Source organism: Lepisma saccharinum, chromosome 29 (genome assembly GCF_977018435.1).
Source record: "Lepisma saccharinum chromosome 29, izLepSacc3.1, whole genome shotgun sequence".
NCBI classification, from domain to species: Eukaryota; Metazoa; Arthropoda; class Insecta; order Zygentoma; family Lepismatidae; genus Lepisma; species Lepisma saccharinum.
The window spans coordinates 10,741,502-10,759,060 of record NC_139257.1 but is presented as its reverse complement, the minus strand read 5'-3'; the positions used below and the strand labels follow the sequence as shown (position 1 = coordinate 10,759,060).

The 17,559-nt window shown below is 37.5% G+C and overlaps 2 protein-coding genes across 2 annotated transcripts in view; one reads left to right on the top strand and one right to left on the bottom strand.

Annotated features, from left to right (window-relative positions):
• Nucleotides 1-1,732, bottom strand: part of LOC145981579 (uncharacterized) — a 36,999-nt gene extending 35,267 nt beyond the window's left edge. The window contains exons 1-2 of the mRNA XM_083114929.1: nt 1,655-1,732; nt 81-160 (exon numbers count right to left, since the gene is read on the bottom strand). Of these exons, the coding sequence (XP_082971055.1) occupies nt 81-128 (48 nt within the window). The 5' untranslated portion in view covers nt 129-160; nt 1,655-1,732. The remainder of the gene's footprint in view (nt 1-80; nt 161-1,654) is intronic.
• Nucleotides 1-17,559, top strand: part of LOC145981385 (uncharacterized) — a 446,659-nt gene that overhangs the window by 375,110 nt on the left and 53,990 nt on the right. Inside the window, exon 3 of the mRNA XM_083114623.1 lies at nt 10,306-10,728. Coding sequence (XP_082970749.1) covers nt 10,306-10,728 — 423 coding nt within the window. The remainder of the gene's footprint in view (nt 1-10,305; nt 10,729-17,559) is intronic.

The window sequence follows — 17,559 nt, the reverse complement described above, 5'->3', positions numbered from 1 at the left end:
AACAAAAATAATGCATATTTCTTACATTTACGAGTACTTATTGTTCTTCCTTATTTCCACACAATATTGCGATAGCTTACCTGTTCATCGCGCATTGTGCCAGTGTTTTGTCGATGTGGAGTGTGCATGCAGTGTCGTATCCTTGTTCACCGAAAAATACCTAAATTTAAAAAAAAAATTAAAAACACTTCACGATATTTTTTTCACGAAAAAAGTTCAATTTTCGACATAAAGAGTAATTATTAAACCATTGACGTTAGCCCCAAAAACCATCCACATTTAGCCCCAAAAACAATTGACATTAGCACAAAAATTCACGATAGCCCCACGAACCATCACAGGGACGAGGTATGCCTACTAGGTTAGGTTAGGCCTGTTGGGTTAGGTTCCATTAGCACTCCCTTCATTCAATTTAGCATATACGGACAACGGCATATCATATTATAGCGAAAAGAAGGCGAGGGTTGAAACACCGACTACGGTGTTTACGTCATCAAACACATGGAACATTGTGCTCTCATGCAGAAAGCAAATGGCGGCAGCAGCAATAGCGCATCGGAAATAGATTTACGTAGAAAAGCACATGCATTTGAATTAAAATGGATCAAAACTACATTCCCGAACATGAACAACCCTACAGAAAATGATTTGCGTAAGTACTTTCTCCTGTAAATTTGAAGAAATCTGTCTCAGGTATAGTAAAGTGTTACCCTTCTCTGGTCTCCCCATTAAAGTTGGAAGAGCCTACCTACATTCAACATACAGAAGTAATGCCAATGTACTAAATATGCGATAACGCCCGGACACCTTTCACTCATTTATTTCCTTAATTTTACCACTGGTACTTACCTATTTTGCCTTGCGGAACATTCTTTAAGGTGAAGTTATGCCTTTTTCCATAAACTACTGTCAACTTTTCATATTATGATTGATTATTTGTCTTACTTGTTCCACTTCTGTAATAGACAATATGGCGTGCACTCGTAATGGATCATGGCACGTCATGACGCGCCAGCTTGTGTTTTGTCGATTTTCAGTGTGCAAGCAGTGTTTCAAACCTTCATGACGGAAAATTACGTACTATTTCGATTCTTTTTTTCATGTTTACCTCCACAAACCATGCACGTTAGCCCCAAAAACCATCCACGGGTAGCCCCACAAACCATTGACGTTAGCCCCAAAATCCATCCATGGGTAGCCCCACAAACCATTGACGTTAGCCCCAAAAACCATCCACGTCTAGCCCCGCAAACCATTCACACAACGTTAGGTTAGGTTCCATTAGCACTCATTTCACCCCTAAATTCATCGAAAAAAGAAAGCGCGGCGAACATAGTTAAAAAATAGACATACTGTACAGCCGTTTAAAGTTGCGATTTTGTCGTTTGCAATTGTCGAGTCAAAATTTCCCACCGGTTCCCGGCTCCGCCCCTGGGGTAATTGACTTACCGCCCCCTTACGTTACCGCGGCACCGCCTCCGCTCGGCTACGCTACGCTCCGGCTACCCGCCTTTATCTATAGAGTCCCTTTTAAAGGCATGTTAGAAATTGGCCGAAGTCACCTGCCCACAACACTATTTCTCACTGTTTTCCGCATTGACACATGAAGATACAAAAAATGAAGGCTAAAATTAAACCAAAGAAGGTAAATTACCTCTTTTTATCAAGGCCAGGTATTAAATTGTGGGTCGAAGTTCAATTTGTAAGTCCAAAAATGAAGTAACTCCTACGTTGAAAGCGGTTGAAAGTCCTTGTTGTCCTTTTCCACAGAATACCAACCTCCACTCCCTTCCCATCATAAAAATTAGAAGTCGCAAATTATCCCATCCCACAAGTCATTTAGAAAAAACAACCCTCCCCTTTACGGCATGCAGTTGCCTAAAAAAAAAAATATTATTTTTAATTTCTGAAGTCGCATAAATGAAATGGTATGTCTGAAATGTCCAATCGGCGAATATATCACACAAATAATATATCGCAATCGCAAATGTTCCTATTGCACAAGTCAATCATAAAAAGAAAAAGAAGAAAATCAGACGTGTGCCTGTGAGATAAATAGATGATCTGAAATCTTCCGACTTGCGCCTGTGACATGAATGCATCATTCCCCATCATAAAGTTCTGAAAAACCTTTTTGACGTTACGCAAGGATTTTAATTTCATAAAAACGTAAGTTTCGTAGCACGTAGATCTAAAAAATTACTTTCCGCGCTATTTAGAAACATCGTTTATTATGAAGAACTAATTTTTGTAACGAGAATATTTGAAATGTGCGAAAAATCGAGGGTGTAGAAATGGGTACCGGAGCCCGTCAGGGTACCTTGTGTTTTGACTTCAGGTTAGGTTTGGTTCTATTAGGATAAATACACTGGAAATTTATTATTTAATTAAGAGTTTCATGGATCGGAGACACATTTAAATCGGATATTTTGTGTTTCTCGTGGTTAGTACTTACCAATTATATATTGCTGAACATAGTCGAAGGTGTCATTATGTTTTTGCACGAAAACAAACACATTTTCTGCTAAAATAAGCCATTTTCCTGAATGCTACAGAAAGCACTTCACGGTGCGATATCGCTTGCTTTGCGAATAACAACGCTTCTTTTGTTTTCGAATATCAGTGTTTCCAACTCTATTGTGCATGAAAATTCCTATGTTCCGCGAATTATTGTTTTTTTTTAATTATACTTTCAAGTCACGAAACATGCAAAGTTAGCCAGGTTAGGTTTGGTTTGTTTAGGTTACGTTAGTAAAAAATAAGAGATTAACTTACCCTCACAGCATCTTTCACGTATTTATTCCATGACACATCCTTCTTGCCCGCAGCCGGCGCTCCGGCATCCGTAGAGTAAGTAAGTTTTTTTTTACACTTTCTGTCATTAATCATTCACGGGAACAAAGTATGCCTATGAGGTTAGGTTAGGCCTGTTAGGTTAGGTTCCGTTAGCACTCATTTCACCCCTAAATATGTGCTTCATCATCGAAAAATGTCCTCAGTACGTTCAATCACGCAAAACCGTTCTAGCAGACAACCGGCGTCCATAGGGCAAGTCAGTTTTTTTTTGTTTTTTTTTATACACTTTCTGTCAATAACCATTCACGGGGATGAGGTATGCCTACGAGGTTAGGTTAGGCCTGTTAGGTTAGGTTCCATTAGCACTCATTTCACCCCTAAATATGTGCTTCATCATTGAAAAATGTCCTCAGTACGTAAAATCACGCATATCCGGACAACTCGGTTTTTCTCGATTTTCTCCTCCAGGAAATTTTTCCTCGCCTAGGGATTTAGTTTGTTGAATTCCTTATACAATAATCCAAGGGATCTTCTACGCCCGATAATAACCTAAAGTCACATCCATGGCATGCCATTTTCTCGATAAAAAACGTGCGTTTCTCGACAAAAAACCTCGCGTTTCTCGACAAAAAACCTCGCGTTTCTTGAAAAAAAAAACCTGCACGTTTCTCGAAAAACCCCACAACCCATTCACATGAGGTTAGGTTAGGCCTGTTAGGTTAGGTTCCATTAGCAAGGTTTAAAACACTGCCTGCGCACTGAAAATCGACAAAACACAGCTGGCGCATCATGACGCACGATGATCCATTATGAGTGCACGCCATATTGTCTATTACAGAAGGGGAACAAGTAAAACAAATAATCAATCATAATATGAAAAGTTGACAGTATTTTATGGAAAAAGGCATAACTTCACCAAAAGAATGTTCCACAAAACAAAATAGGTAAGTACCAGTGGTAAAATTAAGGAAATAAATGAGTGAAAGGTGTCCGGGCGTTATCGCATATTTACCCACAAAGCTGAAAAAGTGTTTTTGTCACTGTTTTTTTTGTCTAATCTTGGCATGCAAAAAGAACTCCATTATTAACAATGCAATGCCAACATAGTGGGAGAAATTACTGTACATAATGGAGACACTAAAGAAGGCAGGTTTAAAAAATTCAAGCTGATGAAGAGGAAGGACTAAAGAGATATTCGAAGAAAAATATTAACTGTGTCACTAATTGTAAGTAATATTAGCATGTATTCCAGAATAGAGTAATAATTTACAGGAGTACTTTCGTAAGTGCTCTCTCTCATCGGTCAAGTTATTTCAACGTTAATTCATGTTTGTATGCGAGTGCTAATGGAACCTAACAGGCCTAGCCTAACCTCGTAGGCATACCTCATCCCCGTGATGGTTCGTGGGGCTAAAGTCAATTGTTTTTGGGGCTGCCCGTGGATGGTTTTTGGGGCTAACATCAATGGTTAGTGGGGCTACCCGTGCATGGTTTTCGGGGCTAACATCAACCATCCACGGGTAGCCTCACAAACCATTGACGTTAGCCCAAAAAACAATCCACGGGTTACCCCAAAAAACATTGACATTAGCCTAAAAAATTGACGATAGCCCCACGACCCATCATGGATGGAGATGTGGTATACCTAAGGTTAGGTTAGGTTCCATTAGCATTCATTTTCACCAAAAAATACCTACGGAAGGGGAAAAAAAAGGAAGTTTAATTACTCGATATCTCGAAAATGCAAATTATTTTCATTAAAAAAAGCTAAATCCCTTGTTAAACAATATTTCGCAATGCAGAATAGGTACGTGCGAATATCAACAATTACAGAATAAACGGGTTAGAGACGTTTCCCGGCTTTGAAAATTTTACCAATAATGGTTTTAGAGAGAATGAAAAACGAAGGCCTTATGATTGATGATAATCGAAAATATGCAAAGGGATGTTAACTAATGGGTAAATATGCGGTATCGCCCGGATGGATTTCTTCAAATTTACAAGAGAAAGTGCTCACTGAAATGAGTTTCTTTAGCATTCTGGACGTTCTTGAAGGTAAAACTTCGTTGTTTAATTCTGTCGAACAAGAATTAATCACTTTTTACGTAAGAAATTGGCATTGCCTGCCACATTATGCCGCTGTTTCCATTGTGTGCGTGCAGATGGCGAGAGCGTTGAAAGTCACGCGATCTCTGCAGTGTTTCCAAACGTGCCTTCTTTTTACGAAAATGTCTATTTTTAAGTATGTTCACCGTGCTTTCTTTTTTCAATGAATTTAGGGGTGAAATGAGTGCTAATGGAACCTAACCTAACAGGCCTAACCTAACCTTGTGTGAATGGTTTGTGGGGCTATCCGTGGATGGTTTTTGGGGCTAACGTCAATGGTTTGTGGGGCTACCCACGGATGGATTTTGGGGCTAACGTCACTGGTTTGTGGGGCTACCCGTGGATGGTTTTTGTGGCTAACGTGCATGGTTTGTGGAGGTAAACATGAAGAAAAAAAATCTGAATAGTACGTAATTTTCCGTCATGAAGGTTTGAAACACTACTTGCGCACTGAAAATCGACAAAACACAAGGTGGCGCGTCATGACGCGCGATGATCCATTACGAGTGCACGCCATATTGTCTATTACAGAAGTGGAACAAGTAAGACAAATAATCAATCGTAATATGAAAAGTTGACAGTATTTTATGGAAAAAGGCATAACTTCACCTTAAAGAATGTTCCGCAAGGCAAAATAGGTAAGTACCAGTGGTAAAATTAAGGAAATAAATGAGTGAAATGTCTCCGGCCGTTATCACATATTTACCAACTAATGATTAAAGGTTACAGATCGTAAAGTGTTGGTTTGGAGATGCAGGAAGCATTAATTCTGGCAAAATTTGACATAAGAATAGTGAATCAAAGCAGCTGTAAATTTGACTATTGAATTGTGTTTAGTGTTTTTAAAAATTGAGGAAAATATAGAACCTCTGTGGCATTCTAAGCAAATCGGTAACGGTTCCAAATGTTCAATGATTTATCGAGTATTGTCGGAATATTACAAAGACAATTAGAATACTGGAAAAGATTGGGAGAGTAATTTCGAAGCTTGGGGAAACTTATTAGCACTCTCAAAAGCTTTACTAATTATTAGTTACCGGAGAAATTTTAAATTTAAAGATTTAAAATATAGCTTGAGAAGACGTTCTTGGTTTCTAGTTGACTAGGACACTAGTTTTCGTGGATTTTTTATGCGATATAGATATTTTTATGGTAGATACGTGACCAGTTGTTTAAACCATACAGCGTGTTATTTAAATGCTAAGAGCTCTAAACCTAACACACTGAAGTATGTGTCAATGGACATAATTAGAAATCAAACCATGTAAAAAATACCTGTGCACTATGATAAATTTGGATTTAAGCAATCGGAACTTGGTGCCACAAACCTGTGTAATGTACTCACCAATGCATTTTTGGAAGTAGAAGGCTACTTGGTTTTATTTTCTAGTACCAATAATTGTTTTTCTTGTTTTCCTAGTTGGAATGAATCGTGAAGATGACATTTGATGAGTACATTTTCAATTTTTATTAAAAAACACATTTTTTTTCCCTTTTACCATGACGGAGGTATAACTTGAATACATCCATTACATGACCTGTCCTCATTTTTACATCCAACCTTCATAACTGCTTCTTCAGTATTATAAATTGCGTATATCTTAATCAGTTGATTTTATTCTTAATAATTTATCAGGAAAAAATAATTTAACAATCTCAATTTTGAACATCAGACTTCAGCTTTCAAACCTTGTCTAAGGGTTTCTTCCTATTCTCCATGCAGAGTTACATTTTGAGTTAGAATTATCTCTAGAAGACACCTGCAAGGGCAGTTGATAGATAATGCTTAGCATTAAGAGGCCATAGTGTGGGAAGAAAAATTGGGTAAACTCATCACACACCACCTAACCGTTTTATATTCCGATTTCGATATTTGAACTGCAGGATCCAAGAAAGTAAATGGAGAAATACCATGAAGCATATACAATGGCTCTATAGCTGCTCTTTTTCCAGTTTTTCTGGCATTAACCATGGATAAATTGATGTGTTGCTTAGGAGAGACCGGGGTGAGTTGAGCATATTTTTATTCTTAAATTTCTGCAATTCTTAAAAAATTACTATCTGCTACTGATGAAATGCTACAAGCAATACCTGTAGTTTCCTTGACTACTGAATTTTTATTACACCATGGTGCTAAAAGTTGTAAAGTTATTGCTTCTTTTTTCGAAGCGTGTCAGTATTGTCAATTCACCCCTTATATGTGTGGGGTCAGTTGACAATATGTGTAATTCTACCCCATAGATGGTTTGGAATATTTTATTTGAAACAATGTACAGCCTTAAAAATTACGGATTACAAAAATGTTTTCAAATGAACAGTATAACATGAAACATAAATGTTCCAAACTTTTATGAAAAAAGTTTAGAAAAGTTTTGCCTGAATTTTTTATCCAGAGTTTATTTTTATTGTTATATCACAAATACAAATGCAATATACTCTCCTATAACCCTAATCTAATATATATTATTACAAATAATGTGCCTATGTTAGATGCTTTTGATGAAACAATTAATTGAAGATCTATTTTCTCAATAGGCCTACATTATTGTCAACTAGCCCCTTCCTTCCTATTCTCTACTCACCCCGATCGCCATATTGGACTTTCTGGTCACATTTCTGCTAAACATTGCAGTTTAACAAAGTATCTGAATATCGGTACAATATACCATAGTCTTCTGGATAGCCTTACCATAATCTATGTGCTTAAGCATATGAGAAAGAATATGGACTTGAGAAAATATACTTCGCAAGTAAGAATTGATGTTATTTCTCATGCACTAGGAACTTCGTGAACAAGACGCTCAACTTCTTAGTTGTGAGTTGGTACTAGAGATGACACATATTCACAGTAACCTGCAATGTTGCCAACTCTCATCTAGTAGGAATAAGAAACACTTTGTCAACTCAACCCTTATGGGCAACTCCTCCCGGTCTCCCCTACTTATATTGTTTTCTGTCCACAATTACATTCATGTATTTTTTGTAAGTTGTGTTGCCATGCTCTTCAATATGCATTTTCCTCTTAAAATCAAGAGCAATTGCATTCTTTGCAATGTTGGAAATAGTAGGTACACAGAAACCCTGCTAAGGTTGTAAATGTAGAAGATATTAAAAGCCCTCTTATGACCAGATCTTCAAGAGTAGGGGGAAAGAGTGGTCAACAGACCTTGACTTTTAGTGGAAAGTGAAATTTGTACATTATCCCTCCCAATAGTAAAACTTAAGAAAAGAAGAAGAAAATCAAAACTTTTCAACAAAGAAAAAAATGTATCTGTTGACTCTGAAGTGGCACATTTCTACAACTCTGCAAGATTTCATTGAAAATATGCCGATTCATTTCATGTCTAGAAAAGTTATAGTACCATTAAATTACTTTTCAAAATGGGCCTTTTCCCTAATAAATGTCAATAAACTAATACAAGTAATAATATGAGTATGCTTTCAATCAAATTATTACTGAGAACAAAATATTCAAAGATGTCTGCAGGATTTTTTGTAGGGAAGGGGGAAGGGGTAGACAAGACATGTTCCTCCATGATGGTGTCATCCTATGAAAGAAACACTCCCTCAATGTGAAGTTATGACTTCCCTGCAATATCCGTATAGCAATATAACAAATGACCATGACAAATAAAATTAAATGTGTGGAATACATTATTTTAGGTTGACGTTTATTTTCCAGTGATTTCCCCTATTGTCTCACCTTTCACGCATCCATGAAAACACTATTCAAATTATTTTTTTGATATATTTTGAAGCTAGATTCTTAGATTCATATTTTCAGAAGGAATTAAAGAGATATCTATTTTATTTCTGGGTAAGTTGATCATGTATCCAAGTTCATCTTAAAATTACTTATGATGTTGCACCTTTCCCTTTCAATGATAATTCATATTTTAGTAAACCTCGTTTTCAGTGCAAGTAATGAGATAATAATCTTTCATCAATTTATTCGTACACTAAAATATGAATGTGATACGCTGTCATATATTTTTGTGAAATCCTTATTGCTTGGTTAACATTGTTGTAAAGTTTCAAAAAGATTGAGTAATTTATAAGGGAGATATAATTATTTTTTTAAGACAATGCAGTTCAAACTTGGAGGCTCTGGGAATGGAAGAATGAGGAATCACTGAAAGTTTCATGGAAGGACTAAATGTGCCAAGTTTAATGTACAGGGAGTATCAGAAGTCCCTCACCACCCCTTGTACAATTCGCAGTGATATATTTTTATGGAATTTGATATGTAGCATCCCCAGGAATCGTTCTGCATTTAAATTTCCTTGAATGAAAAAATGACCGATTATCCTTGTTCTGCACATGCTGCCCACACCATAATTTTGCCTGTACGGGTCATTTTGGAGGGATCTGTCCATACGGGTTTGTCATGGGACCAATAGTGCATGTTTTGCCTATTCACCTCGCCATTTACGTAGACGTTCTCTTCGTTGGAATGGAGTATCTGCATAGCGACATTTGGATTTAGCCGTAATTGTCCGATAGCCCACTCGCAAAACTGCGCATGGCAATCTGGGTTGTCCTCAGAGAGGTGTTGCTGCATTTGCACCTTATACGGATGCCACTTGTGCCTCTGTAGGTCCCTGTATACTGAACTGTGACTCATACACATTGCATTGCTATATGACGTGTGCTTTGCTGTGGTGACATCGAGAAGGAGGCCAGCACTGCCGTAGCTGTTGCTTCATCTGTGTCTGTCTGAGGTCGTCTACTATGCAGTCTATCCAAGTCCATGCCAGTCTCCTCGAATTTGGTTAATAACTGTGCCACTGCAACATGTGACACAGTGTGACATTCTGGATGACACAGGTTGAAATTGGCAGCCACTGCACGGGCACTTCTCCCACCTCACACTGGGATGCGTTCCTCAGTTGTTAATGGCATGGTTCAGCACCTGCAACATACAGGTAAACATCACTTTCAGTTGCCAATAATTTTTCACCAAATGAAGTTACATGAAATCTGATTTCAGATTTTACATCCTGACGAAATTCTAGCCTATGGTCATGTATCACATGACCCACCTATCATTTTAAATAAAAAAGTTGAATTCAAGATGGCCGTCCCTGTGGCATACTCCACAAGGTGTCCTCCTAGGCCTCTTTTGTATCGCCCATATCAAATTCCATGAAAACACACCACTGCGGATTTTACAAAGGGTGGTAGGGACTTCTGATACATCCTGTACATTAAACTTGGCACGTTTAGTCCTTCCATGATGGTGACACGGAACAATATTATTTTGTCTCTAACTTGTCTAGCTTCATTTTTGTAGCCAATGAAACTTTCAGTGATTCCTCATTCTTCCATTCCCAGAGCCTCCAAGTTTGTATTTGTCTTCTATTTGAGCACCATCTGATGTTTGTGTGTAAAATGTATTTTCAGATTGCAAGTGCCTCACCCTCATCAACACAAGATGGAGTTTCACGATCACTCTTTGCCCAACCTCCTGAAGGTAGAACCTGACCTCATGAGTCGTTCAATCAAGCGTGAACCAAATGAAGAGTCAACTGAAAACACTTGGCAGCCAGCATCATCATCGTCAGTTATTAAATCTGAACCAAAGTTGGAACAAATGAAAGTCGAAGAGCAAGGGGATGTTTCCTTTCACATATACTTGAACCCTGGTGCTGGGATGAATGAACTTTTACAGGAGGATAGTAAATATTTGGATACGAGTGATGATGTTGCACAGTTTGGTGCTGTTGCATGCAAAAGTGATGAGAGTGACAATGTTAATGTAGAGCCTGAAGATGTGAAGAGTGAACTCACAATTGAAGATGAATTTCCATCGCCAGGGACAGAAAGGTGGGTGCATGAAGTGTTTTCACATTTATAAAACTGAGTTCCATATTATTTTGATCATACTTCTTCAAAATTTCCTCTACTTGAATAATTAGTCATTATCAGAATTGCTTCTTGTGTATGGGGATAGGTGTCGATTGAACACTTACTGTTGGTTTTATTTATTTATTTTACATCATATTTCTTCCACTTTTGGCTAATCATTTTCAGTTTCAATTTTCCTTTATTAAAGGGCGAGGTTCAGCCTGCGGTTGTTCTACAACATAAAAAGAATACCAATGGATACATACACCTATTAAATAGATTCTACATACTAAATGTTTGTGCAATAATAAACAAAAAACTAAAACAAAGGAGTGAGAAGCAAACAAAGAAGACACAAGAAGAACAAATACAAAATTGAGAACAAAGGCTCGTCTACACACTCAAAAGAAAAGGATTGAAAACAAACACACAAATTAATTGAAATAATTGTGCTTGGTGTGATATAGTTAAGACTAATAGAAATTAATATTATGTAAAAATATATAAATGTTCTTAATATACGAGAAAAGACAATATATTGTCAAGAGTTGGCAACATGTAAGGGGGAAAGTAAACAAGCAAAATGAAAATGGAAATACTTGTTTTTCGGAAGTTGTTTCAGAAATGAGAGCTATTATTCATGAGTGCTGGAACACAGATATTGCTCTGATATTGCTCATTTAACAATATAGTTTTTAGTTTGTCTTTGAAGTTGTTGTTATTAGTGAGGGACGTCATGGAAGGAGGAAGTTCATTCCACGCTTGCAGCTGAATATGTAAATGATGATTCGAAAGGCACTAGTGTCTTGCTTTGGAAGCTCAAGTTTTGATTTTCCCCATGTTTTGTAATCATGTTTTTCCCTTCTGAATTTTAATTTCTGGCATAGGTTTTTAGGTGTTTTGGTCTGTTAAAGATTATGAATAAAACAACACAGATGTAATTTTACGGCATCTGGCCATCTTCAACATTTTGTTTGCGTATAAGGTTGGGAGGATATGATCATATTTTCTTATATGGTACACAAAACAAAAACATGAATTTTGGTTTTCTTTTGAGTGGATAGATTTGGTTCGTAAATTACGTCGCAGTAGTCCAGTATTGGAAATATCAGTTATTGTATTAGTTTCATTTTAATCTCTGTGTTTAGGCATTCTTTAGAGTTGTACAGCGATCTTTGCACAGCATAAGATTTTTAAAATGTATTCTTGAACATGAATATCCCAGTTAACGTGTTCAATCAAAATGACGCCTAGATTTTCACCTCTGTTGAATAAGGGATTATAGATGTGTCTAGTTCGATGCTTATCTCGTTTGGATTTATCAGACAGAGAGACTATTTCGGGAACCAATAACAGAGAAAGTTGATTTTTTGGGTTTATTTTTTTTCCCGTTACTTTTACAGCAAGTTTTTATGCTGGATAAATCATCATTGAGCAAAGCTAAGGCTGCATCCGTCGATTTTAGGGGAAATGGAATTTGTAGTTGAGTATCATCTGCATAAAAATGACCTTTACTGTGATTGATTACGGTAGGTATGTCGGCTGTAAAAATGGTATAGAGGAGAGGGGCTAGAATGGATCTCTGTGGGACACCAGTTTCCAATGACAAGGTACGAGCGAGTGGATGAACGGCAACTTTCATGTATACTCCCTGTTGTCTGTTGTTCAGATAAGATCTAAGCCATCGAAGAGTGGGATGTGAAAAATTGAAGTATTTTAATTTGCGTAAGAACATGTGGTGATGAACACTGTCAAAGGCTTTAGTGAGATCCAGTAATACTAACGCTACTACCATTCTCTTGTCTATTGATTGTAATAAATCGTCAGTGATTTAAGTAATGCCGTTGCTGTGCTATGTGAAGGATTGAAACCAGATCGACATTTCGGAAGCAGATCTAGGTCATTAACGTGTTCGCTTGTATACAATTTTTTCAGTGATTTTGGAAAATATATGTAAGAGACTTATTGGTCGAAGCTCATTCAGGGACGTCATTACTTTTTTTCCTTTGTATCGGAACAACAAGTGCTGTTTTCCAGCTGGCTGAATATTTTCCAGTCCGGAATGAGAAATTTACATCGTGCGTCAGAGGACATAAGATGTGCGGTAATAATAGTTTAATCATTTTATGGATATTCGATCATTACCATAGGCATTGGATGATATTTCGTTTATCACTTTCATTGTTTCGGTTTCGTTTATTTCTTGCAGGTGGAAAGTTTGAGCACTTTCGTTAAAAGTGTTACCATCAAAGAACTCTCGAGTTTTGTTAACGGCATCTTCTTGGGAATTAAGTCATGGCAACCCAGTAATATTTTAATTATATGCAAAGGTGGACGGAAAATTGAGACTCCAGGAGGAAGCCTGACAGGAGTACCTTATCCGCTGGTCAATAGATGGCTTGTTGTGTTGTACAGTACTGGACGAGCACGAGGCGCTGGGAAAACAGTTGTGAGTTAATCGTGGAGTAAGATGGAAATGACCAGATTGGAACAGCGATCGTACATCAAAGTGTCCGTCCTCCGCGGGAGAAATGGGAGCGATTTCCATCAAGAATTGGTAGAAGCGTTAGGGAATATCGCTCTGCCATATCGAACTGTCGAGATGGGTAGCAGCGTTTCAGAGAGGATGCCAATCAACCAGCGACATGGAACGGTCAGGCCGGCCTGCGAGTGTGCGCACCGATGTGTCACGTGCCGTGCTTGAACAGTTGTTGGAGAACGAGAAACGATGGACGCCCTCACGGAGGTTCAAAACTGGACATGATATGCAATTTGTTCCCATCACCTACAGCGCTATGAGAATGAAGGGAACCACTTTCTTTCCAAGATCATCACCATGGATGAATTCTGGGCCAGGGCGTATGAACCAGAGTTGAAATCGCAGTCCCCTGAGTGGAGACATCCAGGATCACCGTTTCGGCAGAAACTCTCGCCCACACGATTGATGGTGATTGTGGCATATGACACAAGGGGAGTACATGTTTGTCACTTCATTCCTCATGGCACCAGAGTCACATAAGTGTATTACAAAGACTTCCTGCAGCGACATCTACAACGTGCCGTTATGGAGAAGCATCGAGATTTACTGCACAATGCAATCATACTCCACAATAATCCAAGGCCACATAAGGCACCGATGGAGATGGGAAGAGTTGGAGCACCCAGCGTATTCACCGGATTTGTCGCCGTGTGATTTCGACCTCATCCCCAAGGTGAAAGAAGCACTGCATGGTACACGATATGCGACCCGCATGGACATTGAAAATGCTGTGCGAAGATATATCACCCGCTTCAGGCATGGTGCAGAGGATGGTGCTGCTGATGGTATTCGACGTCTTCCACATTGATGGCAGCGTGCTGTGGACAATGCGGGAGATTATTTCGAAGGTTTTCATAATCAGACAAGCTTTTGTAACATGACATGTGCACATGTGTACACGTATGTCAGAGGGTCAGACAGGTTTTTCTAACTTGTACATTAATACATGTGTATCTCACAAGGTTGCTTGGGTTTCCTTTCATGATTCCTACCAACAAAATATCCATAATGGATACTCTTTCAGTTGTATGTAACAAATTTTTAATACATCTCTCTCGAGTTTTGTTAACGGCATCTTCTCAAAGATCTGTTTTGCTGCATACACTAGTGAATGTGGTTTTTCATTGATGCAATGCAAATCTTTAAACCAAGTTCATTTAGAGTGGATTAAAATTGATCTCGTTCATCTGAACTTCGAAATAATCGGCATTCGTGCACACTGCCATTAGACAAAGATTGAAAGCTGAAGTCTTATAAACAAATAGGGGGTTCAAATTTATTTGGCATGGATGTTTTGTACGCAATAAAGATAGTCTGAAAAAAAAATGAATGCAACAAATTCAAGACATGGGGATGTTATGTTTAGGGCCTGAGCTTGGCCAACGGAGAAGGACAATGAAGTTCCTTATTCATTGGTCTTCGATAACAAGCCAGTGTAAGCAATGATTATTACAAATGGAAATGAATCAGAACAATTTAACATGTTAGGAGAAAATCTTTAATGGGCGTCATATACTTACGTCGTCTCACAACCCTTCTCCACTCGCTTTGTCGACAAGTGAGAATGACTTGCTAATAGTACACTGGGTCAACATGCTTGAACAACGTAGGCCGCTGATAGCCAGTGTTGCACACAGAACACTAGTTTATACTTTACGTAAGTATTGTCTTTATCGATGCACCTTGTCTCTTCATGTTTTAAAAAAACTAACTACCAAGTACTGTACAGAAAGCATATGACCCTTACTCCAAAATAATTTAGGAAAAAAGCAATCATTTGTTTGCAAATATATGAATTAAAATCAAATTACTTCCAGTATTTTCCTTCAAAAGTCACACATGTCACTATATAATCTCCCTAATATATAAGCTGTTCCTCTGTGTACATTCAGATTTTGACCAAATCTTAAATACATTCTTTTAGAAATAATTCTTAATAATTTTCATCACTAACTTGAATAGTGTGTGAAATTCACTTGAACGTGATCACATGTTTCAGATGTTTCGCTCTGGCTGTACACCTGCCTGGTTCACTTTACATACTACATAAATTATTTATTGCACGTGTTAGCAATAAGTTCGTTCTTACACAAATCGCAGGAAAGCACTTATGGAAAACAAGTTGCCATTATGCCTTTGAATTATACTCGTGCAAATTTTGGAATGCACCCATTAAATGCACAAGCTCATGCAGCTACTAGACGTAACATTTCGTCAAAACTGGGTATTCCTTTAAATCCCACTGCGTGCCTTTTTCTATTTTAAAAAATAGAGTTTGGCATTAAATGTCTCAATCAAATTGTTTTGCTAGTCATGTAAGGAAAGCATGTTTTGGAAAAAATGCGTAAATTTCGGAAAATTTATTCCAACCATAAAGGTTGCCTTCTTTCATTGCTGCCCCTTATTATTTAAGTGTTGGGTAAATTTTGGTGAATTGAATTTACATATTCCTACTATGAGACAGGATTGATATTTTTTGGTCAATTAGGAGACAGGTGCATTTCCAAATTTCAAAAGTTGTTTTAAATGGTTTTCCAAAATGTGGGGACACAAGTGACATGTCATCAGATACGTACTAGTATTTTGTCCTGATTACCTTGCAAATTGCATCCTTAAGTCACATCCCTCAGCCCAATTTAAATAAATTTAAGATCTTCCCTTGAAAATAAATATATATACGTTTTTATAAACACTGAAGTAACTGTATTCTCATTCGAGTACATAATAATATCATGTTTGTGTGTATTACTCGCAAATTACAAATTCATTGTAGTCAGGGATGGCGTAGTATTGCTTCAGAAGAACAAATTTGGTACAAATTTAAGATTTATGATTTCACACATAAGTGTGTGTTCAACACTTACGTACATGTTGCCTGCGTCTGTAGACAAAATTTAGTCTTGCTAGTGATGCCAGCTAATGACTTATTGCCTAAAAATTGCACATCTTCACTTAACATTCATAATCGCCAAACCCAACACCCATCAAATGCTGCTCCCCATACAGCACACAAATATCTAGAAGACATCTAATGTATATCTTCTGGATATTCATGATAAATTCTTGATATCCAGGAATGTCCAGTAGGCATCCATTGAATATCCTCTGAACATCCAAATGTCCACCCAGTGGATATTCAGAAAGGACATGTTTTGGATATCAATGTGACTTGGTTCCCATGATTGGGGCATTATCTGGATATTTTATTTCATTGTGTGCAAGGATATATTCAGGACTAAAATTGGACCTAATTTGGACATAATCCTGATATTTTCACATTTACTTTGGATATGTATAGAACATTCCTGGACTAGATTAATGCATATCGAATGCCTCGTCTACACAGACGATAATAAAATGCAACCCCCCACCCCCCTTCACTCTCATAGACACACATGCAGGCTTGGATGCACACATATTATATTTTTCACTATCAAGAGCAAGCACACTGCAACTATCCCCTCAGTACAGCCTTGCGTGATGTGTGAAACAAAGTCTTGTAATTTCAAGAACATTCTCCTGGCCTCATGCACACACATAACTCGGTTGGTCAAACAATAGTCAGTACAGTGCAATTGATTCGTGCCATGTTTGCGAGTTATAAATTGATAGTGGATCACAATTTGCAATAAAAATTTTCCGACATGCCATCTGCTGGGACTTTCCAGAACTATTCTATGTAGGATACTATGTTGTGTTGAAGTCGTTCAAAACATGTGATATGTTCTAAAGAGTAATGTCTACTGTTCAGTTGTTTTTTTTGCTCTAAATCGTTTTGTGAGCCAAGACAGTTGAAATGTTTATATCTGTGGAATCAACAAAATGAAATTTGGAAATAAATCAGGGAAAACAGAATTCAGTGACAGAAGATTGGCATGGGGGACAACATTGAAATGTGGAAAGGAAATTATGAAGAATAGACGAGGCTGTTTATTTTTGGAAAGATGAATCTTTTACCATGAAAGTAAAGTATAAAGTTTTAAATTATTCTTTATGAATAAAACATTTTTTTTCGAAAGCAAAGTATTATCACAGACCTTGTTTGTGGTATTATGTATGAAATTTGGAACAAGTGCAAGTCGATTAAGTGCGAAGATGAAAATAGTTTCTAGAATTAATTAATATCCATAAACATAAATATAACCAGAATAAGAAATTTGACATGCTAATGTGGCTCTTTCATTCAGTAAGTCCTTTTTTAGTGAAGGTAGCATCTACAAAATTGTGAATTCTATTATTATTATCCTGTGTTATTATTAAACCAGCCTGCC